General features: G+C 45.1%; 1 protein-coding gene across 7 annotated transcripts in view; it reads left to right on the top strand.

The window, feature by feature from the left end:
• The window catches only part of MSRA (methionine sulfoxide reductase A), a 386,587-nt gene that overhangs the window by 281,562 nt on the left and 90,280 nt on the right, over nt 1–14,745 (top strand). The window contains exon 6 of one of the 7 annotated variants that reach the window (XM_036854966.1): nt 552–596. The exons of the other annotated variants lie outside the window; for them this stretch is intronic. Within the exon in view, the coding sequence (XP_036710861.1) occupies nt 552–581 (30 nt within the window). The 3' untranslated portion in view covers nt 582–596. Of the gene's footprint in view, nt 1–551; nt 597–14,745 lie in introns of those variants that run through there. 7 annotated transcript variants of the gene reach the window in all.

Raw genomic sequence — 14,745 nt, 5'->3', positions numbered from 1 at the left:
TCCTGGTAGTTGGAATTCCAACATCTTTTTGGGGACACAGAATTCAACCCATAGTGCTCTCTCTCTTGCTTGTAACAGTAGATTGAATTATAATAAAAATACTTCTCAGAAATATAGATATTACGTCATCAAATAATTATTTTTCACCATTAACTTGTATTACATTTAAAAAATCTCCTCTGATAGAGATTTAGTTCTTTTAAAAATAATTTGAGTTGCTTTAAATTTTAGAACTTAGTGATAATGTTTAAATTTTAATTATCTTTATATTTTCTAGAGAGTTGGATCCACATTTAACAGTAGAGCCAGGAGCTATGGTAATGCTGATCTATTTTAGAATTATGTAAAAAGTCTGCTACGCAGCCATTCTCAGGAATGTGTGGGTTCTCCACCTATCCCCGTGGTGGCAGAGGTGGCAGTGAGGAGGGGGCAGGGATACAAGAGTACATCTATTGAGAAAAAGGAGCAGGACATGCAACTCATGGTCAGTTCAACTCCGAAAAGCAGAGAGGGCTAACGGAGATGCTGATAGGACCCCATTTATTCCTTAGCACGTCCCCTCCCTCCCTCCAAGGCTGTGAAGTCTGCTTGGATGATAATAGTAGGCAGCCTCGAGGATGGCCCTCAGTGGTTGCTGCCCACGTGGAATCCCCTATCCCTGAGTGTGGACTGGATTTAATGACTCCCTCTGAATGAATGACAGAAGCAATGGGATGTTACCTTTGTGGTGAGTTCATTACGAGATTGTGGCTTCCATCCTGGGGGCCCTTTCTGTCTCACTGCCTCTTAGATCACTTGCCCTGGGGGAAGCCAGCTGTCATGTTGTGGGGCAGCCCTGTGTAAAGGCATACATGGCAAAGGGACCAAGGCCTCCAAGAGCCACATGCGTGAGCTTGGAAGCCCCTCAACCCCAGTCAAGCCTTCAGTTGATACTGCAGCCCCAGTTTGATAATTTGCTCACATTGGACCTCAAGCCAGAGGCACCCAGCTGAACCGTGCTGCAGAAACTGCAAGAAAATAAACGTTTTGAACTCATTTGAGCCTGTTTATATTTCCATTCTAAAAAGCTTTTAAGTATAAATTATCCTTTCTCAGATCTCTTTTTATGATGACTTTTCTTTTTTTAATTTGTTTTTTAAATTAAAAAAATGTTTCCATTATAGTTTATCACAGGATATTGAATATAGTTCCCTGTGCTATGTAATAGGACTTTGTTGTTTATCCAGTCTATATATAATAGTTTGCATCTGCTAGTCCCAAACTCCCAATCCATCCTTCCCCCACCCCCCCGTCTCCCTTGGCAACCACAGGCCTGTTCTCTATGTCTGTGAGTCTGTATCTATTTCATAGATAAATTCATTTGTGTTATATTTGAGATTCCACATATAACTGATATCATATGGTATTTGCCTTTCTCTTTCTGACTTACTTCGCCTAGTATGATAATCTCTAGGTCCATCCATGTAGCTGCAAATGGCATTATTTCATTCTTTTTTTATGGCTGAGGAGTATTCCTTTGTATATATGTACCACATCTTCTTTATCCATTCCTCTGTCAATGGACATTTAGGTTGTTTCCAGGTCTTGGCTATTGTAAATAGTGCTGCTGTGAACATGGGGGTGCATGTATATGATGACTTTTCTTTCTCTTTTTTTTTTTTTTTTTGAATTTTATTTATTTATTTTTTATGCAGCAGGTTCTTATTAGTTATCACTTTTATACATATTAGTGTATATTTGTCAATCCCAACCTCCCAGTTCATCCCACCACCACCCCTCCCCCATGATGACTTTTCTGAGAATGGTAGGCTTACCTGGGCATGGGTGCTGGCACTTCAGCTTGTGACCTCCAGCCTTGAATTGCCTCAACTGGTATGTCAGCTGCATAAGTTTTTATCAGATGCCTGACACTTAGAAAGCCATGTATCATATTTACCTCAGGCAGACACATAAGGATGAGAGACCTCTGTCACAGAACTCTAGGCCAGAAGTGATGGGAGCTTTGTCTAGGATGGTGGAAGTATGAATGGAATGAAGGGATATTTAGGAAGGAGAACTAATAGAACTTGGGCCTGGATTGGAAGTGGAGACTGGATGAGGGGGAGGAGTCCAGGGTGACTTAGGTTTCTGGCTAGTGATGTTTTGTATGAAGGTATGGAGGAGCAGAGGCAGATTTGTGGGGAGGGTGAGTTAAGTTTGGAAGGGTGGTGTTTAAGGTACCCCTGATATGTGCATCCACGTGGCTATTAGGAGGAGACATGGGCTGTTCCCACCTTGCAGGGAGGGTTGTTGTGACTATTAACTGGGTTAATGCTTGTAAAGCACAGGGCGTAGCACATAGTAAGTGCTCAACAAACGGTAGCCGTTATTGCTGTTGGGATTATCAACTTATATTTGGTAAATGAAGCCTTAGTTGCTGAAACGATCACTTAGAAAAGTGATAAGTGATGAGAAGAGGAGGCTTAGGACCTGAGGAACGCCAGCATTGGAGAGATGGGCAGGGAAGTGCCTACACCAGACAAGATGCTGTGGCAGGCTCCAAAGAGAACTGGCCCCGTGCAAAACCTGAAAAGTTAGTTCTGTTTGATTTAGTCTCTTTATATTTAATGATAAAGGCTGTGTTAGTAAGTAATAGTAAAAGTTACATATGATTAATGCTATATATCGATTTCCTAATGTAATGATTTACAGTCTCTTAAGGTACAAACAGTATAATACTTAGAGACTCTGGAAGGATATTAATTTCCCTGCAGAATATCTCAAAATAAATTGATATTCTGGTGTTCACAATGAAAATTTTAAGTTCACAAGGTCAGTGCCTTCCACGTGATGATGAAGAGGCTAACTTACACCTAATTTTCTGGTTTCTACCCCAATATAGTTTCTTATCCTGAGCTTTGAGTGGAACCCACGTTGGTCTTCGATAACAGATACACATATGAAGTAAAATTTAGATATTAAATATTATTTGTTTTCATAATTTCTCCATTATTTTTGTAGATTTGGGGAATGTTAATCTTATATTCTAGACAGTTGTTCTAACCTAGTGCTTTTTGGGTGCTCTGTACCTAAGCATATGGGAATTAAATACATTCCTGCGTATACATGTATACGTTTTTTTTGCTTGACTTTTAAAGGTAGGGTCTATTTTTAAAATAAAGATTGGGGCCTTCTTGTGCCCCCGGCATCCAGATATCCATTGGTGTTAACATAATCACATAGAACTGCTTTATCACCAACTCAGAGAACAAATACTGTCACGACTCTTTTATACATAAATAAAAACTGGCCCTGGATTCCACTGATAGGTGAGTAGAAAGTCCAGTATTTCTCTCCTGGCGAACTGACTAAAACCCATAGAGTCTTGACTCTAGACCAGAGCCTCCGTACAGCTCTCTACCCAATGGCAGTGGTCTCTCCTGCAGCGTCCGGCAGGAGCCACTAGCCACGTAGGGGTGTTGAGCTCTTGAAATGTGGCTCATGCAACTGAAGAACCGAACGTTTTATTTTCTTTTAACTGATTTAATTGTGTATTCACGTAGCCACATGAGGCCAGCGGCAGCCTGATGTGACAGCACAGCAGTGTAAGGGGTGGGGCGGTGTGTGTGTTGCAGGGGGCGGGGCGTCAGTCTGACTCCCGGGCTGGCAGACCCAGGGTTACAAGCCCTCTGCTCCTGGGCTGGCTCATTGCGAGAGCTCAGGGCTGCTCGGCCGTCGGAGGTGCCGCCTCAGGAACTGCTCTCTCCTCTCCTCTCCTCTCCGGAGAGGCACAGCATGAGGGTCAGGCACCCTTCCTCCAGCCACCGCTGGACAGAGCTGAGGACTGAGAGCCGTGGCCCTGGGGACCCGTGGCTGAGCTCTGTCAAGTGCAGAGATCTCTTCCTCTCCTGACACAGCCAGTGCCCGAGGGTCCCCACCCGGAAGCTCCGGGTCAGGATTTATCCTTCTGTCCCACCTTGAGCAGTGAGAACTACTGTCCTTTGCCCCCTTTCCCTATCTATGCCATGAGGGGTCAAGCCATTTTCCTTTTCAGGAACCAAAGAACAAGGTGTCTCATGGTGTCACCTACCTTGTTGAGCACTGGCACACAGGTGACCCCTGTGATTTTTGTCTTAGTCTGGGTCCTGTAGGAAGGAGAGCCCGTGAAAAAGGCTTGTATGTGAGGACTTTACTGGCTGCCACGGAGCAGGAGTGAGGGGCAGGGGAGTGGAAGAGAAGAGGAAGGAGAAGCAATGTAAGCTGGCCGCTGCCCTCGGTGATGGGGTGTCTGGTCCTTATGAAATGACGGGTCCTTCCCGGGGAAGAAGGGAAGCATCTGTCCGTTGGATGCCACCCCCCATGGGTTCACTCCGCACTTCTGGGCTGCACACCTGTGGGCTCAGGATACTGTGTCCCCGGGGCAGGAGGCAAGAGGCACATGGCACGGGTGTGAGTGAGACCCTGCATGAGGCTCCTCAGAGTCCGTGCAGAGCTGGCCGCTGCAGCAGGGACTGCAGGAGAGAAAGGCGAGGCCGAGGGGATCTGAGCTGGTGCACGAGAGGCGGCTGATGCGACGACGTACAAAGGGTCCTTCACCCACCCCTGCCCGGCCCACGCCAGCCAAGTGACTACAGTGTCTCCAGGATAATTTACTATGATTTAGTGACTTTCTGGCTCCTCTGTTAGAGCAGAGAATGAAAAACACGAGTCTAATTTTAGCAGGCATCCTGCTACAATCGTGGAATTACATAATATACAGTTATGTATGTATAGAGTTGATATATCTATATGTACATATAATAATGACGTTGATGATAATAGAACAGCAACAGTACTGAGTACTTAGTACATGCTCATTACTGTTTTAAGTACGTTATACAAATGGAGCCGTTTCTATATCTCTGACTACATGTATCGGTATACATACATAGATATAATGGATATGTTTAGATACAGGTGTGAGTATATCTCTCTGTATCTTTATGTAAAATCGTATGCATTCATATGTTTCTTGTTTCTAGTTTTGAAGCTTGTATCAATTTCTAACTGTCCATGCAATTGTTATAATTGATAAATACACACCAAAAGAAGAAAAAGAAATCAGCAATTCTCAGTGCTGGTGGGAGGCAGTGTAATTAGCTTTCACACCATAAAGAAGTTGATCTGTGCTTTGACATTTACCTTAAAGAGTAACGTGGTTTTTACTAGGTCACTCACTAAGTAGGGAAAGAGTCTCAGGTTGATATCTATCACAAGTTGCCTTCACAGGTGAGTGAAGGAGAGGAAGAAGTTGGGAGGTGACTCCTGGAATTGGCTTCCTGGGTTTTCTCTCCAGGATAACCTTGAACAGATTCCTGAAGCAACAGGGGTCTTTAATCTGGGAGAGTCATTCTTAACAATACTGGATGAGGGTCTAGGACTCCGTAATCTACCTCATCGCAAACATTCGGGTTAAACCTCGGAGAGGTTCTGCAGATGGCTTTCCATCACTTTATACGTACTGTTTTCTCTGGTAAGAGTTGGCATTTCTGGCGCTGTCACCACATCCTGGGAATTCATCTTGTTTGAGCCCTGGCGGGACCCCTCTGTACTAACTATAACACTGACTGAAGTTACTAATTTAATAGTCTTCACTGGTTTGCCCCCAGTGACCCCCTAGTAACCAGCTTCTTCAGCAACTTCTTTATGCCACGTGAAGTTGAGAGTGACAGTATTACTTACCACGGAGCAGCCATTTGAACATAAAATTAGCTGATTTTATCACAGGGACCAATTGTTGAGCTAATTAGATGTGCGGTACTGCTGATGAGCCAGAAACCCGAAGTGATTTTCCATCTAAACTGTGGTTTTCTGCAGAGTTGGCTGGGTTGTAGATACCAGGCTCACCAACAACCCTAGGAAAGGAAGAAAGGCTGAAGAAGTTTGCTGATTTTCATTCAGCTTAGAGGAGGCTGGAGAATCTTATAGAGGAGGATCAGAGTGAAACTTCAACTTCACGCTGGGTTCCTTGACCTTGAAAGGGTGGGATTCTGTTCACAGAATCTGACAGCTGCTTCACATCTTTGGCGAGCTGCAGCCTTTGCACAAAATGTGAGGTCTTCTTGCCTTTGGACAAAGACTTCGTAATCTTTTGTTAACAGCATTTTCATATTTTTTCCTCAGAGTTTCACGGTGGAATTCTTTGCTTATGGTATTAATTGGAGGAGACAATTGGATGTATTATTAATTGTCTTTGGATCATGAGATATAGACAGTTTACCTCTCAAGTGAACCTATGATGATATTTTCTAATATTCTAAATTGAGTAGTGGCCTGTGGTAGGGAGGGGGGTTGTTCACTTGTGATTTTTATGTCCTGAAAATTTGACTCTTCCTCATTTAGGAATTAAATCTTTTGATCACCAATAGATTATGTTACCTGAAATTTGATAGAGAATTAATAAATCTAAAGATTGTTCTGGCCACATGGCCTACTTCCTTCCCAACTCCTCAAAGCTTCAAGAACAGTAAGCACAAGCTTTCCTCTGGATAACCTCTTTGGGTGAATGTTAAATTACCCACCATGTGTCAGATATAAGTCAGTGCCCTAACATCTGTCTCTGTCTCTCAGCACCCCATCTATCCATCCATCCATCCATGTCTTCAGCATAGCTATATCTCTATTTGCCATATTTCAATTATCTAGCAATCTGTCACTGTACTCTATACAGTGTCATTTTTTAAAAAAAAGTACCCAAGTGAAAGGTAAAAAACAATATGCAATGATTGGATTACAACAAGTATGTTTTAGAATTGCTTCAGCTTTGATTATTTACTTTGATTAGTGGCTGCCGACATCCCATGGCATTCGCCACATCCTTTCAGTCTCTGTCTAGGTGGCCGCGTTGCCTCCTTCCCTTCTATGTATCTAATCTCCCTCTGCCTCTCTCTTACAAGGACCCGTGTGATTACATTTAGGGCCCACTGGATAATCCAAGATAATCTCCCCATCTCAAGGCCCTTAATTTAATCACAGCCATACAAAGTAACGTCCTCATGTTCCAGGGATCAGGGCACCAGGGGCACCGTTATTCAGCCTACTGCAGTCTGCGGATCTGGTTTCCATCCTACCACGGCACTGTCACATGTCCAACCTCAAACAGGGGCTGAAACTGGGGGCTCTTCTTTCCTGGGCTGCTCACCCAGTGGGTGCCCGTCTGGCTTCCTCTGGACTCCAGGGCCATCCACAGAACACGCTCAGTGTCCCAGAGAGGACAGGGCTTGCTCTCCTCTCTCTTGGGGTCTCTATCTAGTTTTGAAGGGAGGTACAAATTTTCGTAAGCTTATCCCCCTTTCAAACATCTCTACCTTCAAAAAAGATCCACCTTCGTCCCCATCCTGCTTACCAAAATAAAGTAGCATACTAAAAATAGCAACAGGAAAAAACCCCTAAGAGCTAGATTTGGGGGAGAAAATTATGCGTGTGAGTGAGTAATCAAAATAATGTTTGAGTGGCTGGGGAGGGTGTTCTGGTACTCTCCTGGTGACCTACTACCCGTGGATCCCTGACTTCCACTTCCCGTCTTCATTTTTAAATTACCTGAGTGTGGATAGCAAAATTTCCTCGTAGGCTTGTAATAAGAATTAAATAATATTTTCTATATATGTAAAATACCTCTTGTTACGGACTGAAAAAATATATATATACCTACTATAGCTAGCCTGTAGTATCCACCCAATATGCATTAATCGAAGCTGAGCCCCTTCAGTCTTCCAATCAAGAAAGTAGTTCTAATTATGCCAACTCAACTGAGAGAAATTAAATATAATTAATAAATATCCAGTTATGCTATAATCATCATAATATAACTGGACCTGATAATTCCCTACCAGGAGGTACAGATCGTTTGTGTTTCCTTGTAAGCATCTGTAGGCTGAAAATTTGAAAATTGGTCCTTCCTTCCTTACCTTCCCCCCATCTTCCTCAGTAAGTTAATACATTAATTACCTTATCAAATGTTAATTGTGTACTGATTAGCTGCCAGACTCGCATTATAGTTGTTTCAAACACAGCTATCTGAAGAAGGATCTCATGAACTTTCTTGTAATAAACTGTGCTACACATGGTCACAAAAGCCCATTTGTCACAAATGCTCTTTCCTGTAGACCATTTGCTGGGAACTATCCTGACATTAAGTGGGCTGTTTGGGGGCTCCTGGTCATCCTTGTTTCCCCCAAGACCTGGTTCTGTGCTTGGCACCTAGCAGATTGTCAGCAAATATTTGTTGACCCAAACGAAAAAGATGTAGCAGAATAAAGAAGCCCACTGTTACCCCTTGTTACAGACTGAATATTTGTGTCCTCCCAAAATTCATATGTTGAAGCCCTAACTCTCAGTGTGATGGCATTAGGAGCTGGGGCCTTTGGGAGGTGTTTAGGGTTAGATGAGGTTATGAGGGTGGAGCCCCCATGATGGGATTAGTGTCCTCATAAGAAGAGACACCAGAACCCACTCCCCCCCCTCCCCCCTCCCCCCTCTCTCCCTCTCTCCCTCTCTCCCTCTCTCCCCCCACGAGCACAAAGAGAAGAGATCACGTGAGCACACAGTGAGATGGTGGCCGTCATGAAAAGAGTCCTCACAATGAAACCTACCCTGCTGGCACCTCCCTGCCTCCAGAACTGTGAGAAATGATTGTCTTTTGTTTAAAGCCACCCAGTCTGTGGTACTTTGTTATGGCAGCCCGGGCTGACTAAGATACCTGGGAGGGGTGGGGAGAACCATAGCCGTGTGTGAGAGCACCTGGGGCCCTGCTCTGCCCTTACTGACCCTGACCTTGCACAAGTCTTTACAGCTCTCCTTTCCTGTGTATAAAATGGGGAACATAAGAACAACAAAAATTTTTATAAATCTTAACAGTTTCCAGTGCTTTGTCCCGTATCATATGAGTGGTAAGCCTCACCCCACACAGGGAAGTAGTTCAGGGTCTGTCCTCCTACCTGCCTTAGGAAGAAACCGAAGCTCAGATGGACTTCATTCATGTTTCCAAGATGACCCAGGTAATACATTTAGACAGAGTCATCTGACTCTGAATTCCATATGCTTTCCTCACACACTGTCCTCGGTAATCTGTCAAGCATTTTACGAATATCACAGTTTAATGGGGTGACTCCAGAGACAAGGCTGTTGGCAATGACTTCATCCTGCTTTTCCAGAGGCCCTCAAATCTCAAACCTTTGTGGAAATATAGGATCTGAGAACCTTCCTTTCAGTCATGAATAGAGAAAATGGCAGGATTATTCCTGTTTCTTTGTTTACAGGGAAATGGGTAGGTTGCATTCTAGAAATATCCCTTCTCAATCTATTGTGTTCTCTGTGCTCCGATGTGAAAACCAACGACAGCACTAAAAGACTCTTTCACCAACACCAAAAATCATTTATTTGCATCAAAGCCTCCTGAGTAGACGTGGCTAAATGTCAGCTGATATTTTATGATTTGGGGATTAACCAGCTCTTCCTCCTCTTCTTCTTCTTTTTTTAAAAATTTGTGCTATTGTTTAAAGCATGGAATTATGATTTTTAAATGTCCGTGGAAAAGCCCTGAATAATTCATTCACCTACTTTAGTCAAAGAGAAAAATGCCCCTTTGTCTGCCCAGCGGTAAAGATGAAATTCCTCTTACACCCCTCTTGTAGCTTTGTGGTTGTCATTACAGGTATTATTATGAACTCTAAATAAGAACTTGTGAAATAAATGTTTTTATAATGCCCCTTTCTGGGAGGCAGGCCTCTATATTTCTATGTATGCAGCCATACAGACAGATAAATCTTTTAGTTGCATCTGGGTGATTATTTTCATTTCCACTTATTACTGTGTGCTAGACTCCCCTTGTATGAGTACAGATTGCCCTTTCTTGCACTGTATTTAGAAATATCTGCATTACCCCTGGGCATTTGTTCATTAATAGGGGGTGGGGAGAGAAAAAGCTTGTAATAATGGGCTTTACATATTATTAAACTGTGTGCATTAACATTTGGGTCCGAATGAAAAATCTGGTTTGTGTTACTGCCCTCTGGTGGTTGTAGTCTGTTGCTGCAGTGGCAGGGAAGTGCGTCCCTGGGGTGGAGTTCTGCCTTTGGTGGCAGCGTCCAGGAGCGATGCAGACTAGGGCATTGCTGAGCCATCAGTCTTTGATTCACAGTCACTGCTTTTCATCCAAGTGCACGGCAAGCACCCTAGGATTCCACTTACTGGCCAGAATAATGATACAAGAAGGCATTCTTGTGAGGACCAAGGAGACATTTTCATTTTAGGGGAGGGGAGGTATACACACAAAATAACCCTGACCCACGAAGGGTGACATTTGAGTGAATTCAAATTCTCCATGGGCCGCACTCCTCCTCATCTTTCAAGGCCAGCGTGGGAAAATGCAGTGGGTCCCTATGTGTGACATATGTACCACTTGTGGTACCCGAGGTGACTTTAGGGTGTATCCAGATGAGCATTTTCAATGTTAATAGTTATGTGTGAATACTTTAATATGTTTTAGGAACAATGCAGTGAGTGTTTGAAGCCCACGATTTCCTGGGCGTTATTGCTTAGGTGATGCCCAGGAGATGGGGCCCACACACAGCTGCTTTCTTTGCAGTGATAACGGCACTGGGTTGATGAGCCATTGGCTGGTGGGGCAAAAGCCCCGTGGAGGTGGGGGGGCGACTGGGGGCCGCAGCAGCTCAGCCACCTCTCTAAGCCTGGGGTTCCTGATTTGTTAAATAGGATCATAATGGCTCCTTCTTAGGGTGCTATAGCATTATAAGGTACGGTGTACATGTCAGGCATCTGTCACAGAGTAGGTGCCCTCATCTCACACTAGGGACACTTCTCCGAGCCTTCCTCCCTGTTCGCATCCTGCTTTGCTTGCCACACGCATTCCACCCTTCATCGGCCCCTTGTAAGAGTTTCTGTGTTCTTCTCCCTCTAGATTGTAGGTGGGGCCTGCCCTGTGGAGTGAGCCCATGCGGCTCTGTGCACAAAGCAGGCTCTCTCCACGTGCTTGTGGCAGGAATTAAGTGCAAAATCAAAATTAAGTGCAAAAAGTGACGTTTCCTGTCCTCGGACACATTCAGTACATTTCATCTGTCAGATGAGGACAGGGCCTATACGTGGTCCCTCCTGTCTCCCTGGTTCATGTGGTCTCATAACCGGGACCGGATTAGGTCCCTGCCCATTTGCTGCAAACAGGGGGAGAAAAGGTCTGCAGTGTCTAGTGCCTGCCAGCGCTAATATCGCTCTTATCTTACCAACTGATATATATAGGTTTATGGTCTGCGCCTGCGTGCACATGCTCTACTTGTTAATTTCAGCGGCAGGTAAACGGAAGGCAGTGGGAACATTTTAAATACAGTATTTCAGCTAGGATAGGATCTATTCTGGAGACAACACAAGAGCCTTTGTTGCTCAAGCAGGTAGATTTATAAGGCTTGCCCTGGTTTAGTCTATATAAAATGGCCTTAGGAGTGGTCCAATCAGAGAAATAACCGGGGCGGGGGTGGGGGGGAGGGGAGTAGGAGCCCTTACAGTTCAGGGGCAACCGGAGTGAAACAGGGTTTTTTGTCTGCCTGTGCAATTCCCATGGATTTTGTCTCAGCTCCGTGTGGTTGTAAGTTTCTCCGATTGCCCTCCACAGAGCTTCCCAGCCTGTTCCTAAATGACTGCAGAACGCCCGCTTGCATGTCCGCAATGGAGGCGATGTTCATTTAAGGCTTCGAGAAATCAGAGCTTTCACGATTGCCATGAAAGCCAGAGAGCCGCAAGCACCTCAGTAGCGGAGATGAAAGGACATGTGTGTGCATGTGTGTTTGGAACTTAAAGGACAGGGAGAAAAAGAAAAGAGATGTTACCGCTTTGCACTTCCTTCAAAATATGCCTGACTCCCTCTGGTGGGACCATTTAACTCCAAATGCGTCCCCCCCATCCCCCTCGGCCCCTGCCACACGCTCCCCGCTCCCACGACATTCATCTTGGCTTCTGTGACATCTGTTCTGGGCACTGCGGAGCCGTCTTCTCGTTGCCATGGCAGCCGGTGGAGAGAGCCCGCCCATTGGCTGCTAGCGGAGAGGAGAAAAAAAGGCCTGCAGTGTCAGGGGTCGTGTGCCTAGTGCCCGCCTGCCACTGTTTTCAGTCAGCTGCTGGCTTGGCCACATTAACAGAGCACGGGGCAGCGGGCAGAGGCCCGCAGGGACCGCCCGCCACAGCTGTGGACATTGCCGGGGGAATGGGGGCCCCCGAGGTCAATGTCATTAGTTTCTCCCTCAAGTGTGAAGTGTGTGAAGGACAAAAGCAGCGCCCGTCAAGAAGAGTGGGCTGCCTTTTCCTTCACCTTGAACTGCTCTGAGCTCTCTTCTCTTTTGTAGTGTTTGGATTGAAATTCGTAGGATGACCCTTTCTACTCCCAGCCGTCCCCATAGTGAGAGGGCCTGGGCCCAAGTTAAGCTGTCAGAATAAAAGCCTCTATCAGATTCCATTTACCTTGACCATTACCCTGTCACTCTAAAACGAAAAGAGGACAGCATTCCATTTCAAAATTGGCACCCGAACCTGATTGTTTTTAAAATCATTTTCCTCTTGGAGCCACCTCTGAATTTCACGATGTGACTGGAATCATAGCTGCGGGTTATCACAGTTCTGGCCTCAGAGCTGTAGGTCACTCGCATCCTTACCTCATGGCCGAGGGAATCTATGCCTCCCGTGCTTCATCGCACACCTGGCCCATCGGACAGGTAGAGAGAGGTACAGCCATGAAAGCCTCGCTGGCGGAACCCCAGCTGCCTCTCTTGGGCTCCCTCCTCCGGGTGGGTTTTAGGTCCCCGCCGATGAGTGATGGATGGGGTGTCCTGTGCATCAGCTAACACCCGGGGCCTTCAGTCTCCAGGGTCCGGCACCAGTTGGGATTTGGCTGTGGTTGGTGACCTTGCCCCCTGGGCCAACACTGACAGCTCCAGTCAGCATAGTTGAGGCTGGAGAAGGAACTTTCACGAATATTCTCTCATCTGCTCCTCCCACGTGTGGTCCCTGCTTCACAGGAGACTGAAGCCGGTGGTTTCCAAGGTCACACCACTTGTGAATGGGTGAGCCCAGAATGCATACTTCAGTTCCTTGCTTCCAAACTCTGTGCGTGCTTTCTCTGTCTGTCACACGGCCGCAGTGGGCCCCTGGATGTTTAATGCCCCCGCAGATTTATATATGGGGAAGGTAGCCTCTGATGAAGGCCATTCCTCCCATCTCTACTCATGCTTTGTCATGCCTGTTTTACACTCGGTAGGAATGTGTCATTGGTGTTTAATTTGTCGAGATCAGGGGCTAATGGCTTGAGGAATTTTTTTGTTCCTTGTGGCGGCTGCTTGTGGTTATAATCTGACTGAAAGCACTGTATACATGTACTTTAACTGAGCGAAATGCTCCCGGCTGATGACAAGGAGGGGATTTGTGCCAGAACCAGTGGGACAAAGTTAAAAATTATTGTCCCCTCTACTTCCCTCTCTCAGACTTATTTTGGTCCCTTATTTATTTTGGGATGGTTTGGGCTTTATCAGAATAGAAATTGTAGGGGAATTCCCTGGCAGTCCAGTGGTTAGGACTCCAAGCTTCCACCGCAGGGGGCATGGGTTCGATCCCCGGTTGGGGAACTAAGATCCCACAAGCTGCGCAGCGCAGCCAAAAAAAAATAGAAATGTACCACAAAATCATGATGGAGAAGGTCTGTGTTATTAACGTCTGCCTCTCTGCCATCTTTGCTCATCCCTTTTGGCCTAAATCTAGAAGTTTGAGGATTTACTCATAAATCTTTGAAAGAACTATGGAACAGAAAAAAAAAAAAAAGTCCTGTCACTTCCCTGTCTTTTTGTATGATTATAAGAGAGCTATTGCTTCTGCAACTTGGTGTAACCAGGACTGTTACACGTTGCCAGTGGTTCACGTACTAGTCTTTCTATCCGTGTGCTGATCAGGCCAGGAAAGTGAACAAACACTGGATCAGGTTGGAAACGAGGCTGAGAGTCCCCGAGCTTACTCTCAAATCCAGTGTCCTAAGTCACTAGAGGCTATTAAACCTACCAGCAAACTGAGTTCTTCCCTTTCCTCTCTCTTAGACTGGGTACAGCACCCACTTAGGGAAAATTAAGCAAAATTGAGAGCCTTTGCAGTTCTAGAAATAGGACCTTAACAAGCATTCAAAAGAATGTGCTTTAGTGGCAAGAATGCTAGAATATTTCACATTGCAACTCAAATGATGCTTTTAGCAAAACTTGAGTGAAGTTACTTTGAGTAATATTTTGCCCCAAAAGATAGGATCAAGTGTATGGAGTAAAAATAGAAGGGGGTAGATTTTGACTTACAAAACCTACAAGCATCTGTTCTTCCGATTGTACTTTCCACTTACCCCCAGCTTTCACTGCTAATCCTCCAATTACCATCCTTGATCAGTATTTATGAGGCCATAAGAAAAAATGTAGTGAGAAACAGGTTTAACAGTGAGTTTTCCAGAGAGAAAGTTAAGTAAAAGCCAGAGAGGTTCCTGGTGTCCCATTTAAATACCTGGAAAAGAAATCGGTCTAAACTCCCTGAATTGGTAAGAAATCTCCATGGCCTGTGATCACAATTTACTAGAGACAGGAATAAGACCACTAGACATCATTACTCCTGCTGCCCACTCTACATCAGAAAAATGGCCAGGCTTCCTTTTTTCCCCATTTTCTTATCTGTAATTTTAGACTCATCTATCTGGAGAAATTT

Source organism: Balaenoptera musculus, chromosome 6, assembly GCF_009873245.2.
Source record: "Balaenoptera musculus isolate JJ_BM4_2016_0621 chromosome 6, mBalMus1.pri.v3, whole genome shotgun sequence".
Taxonomy (NCBI): Eukaryota; Metazoa; Chordata; class Mammalia; order Artiodactyla; family Balaenopteridae; genus Balaenoptera; species Balaenoptera musculus.
Note: the sequence above shows the minus strand (reverse complement) of the source record. Positions and strands in the feature narration are given on the sequence as shown.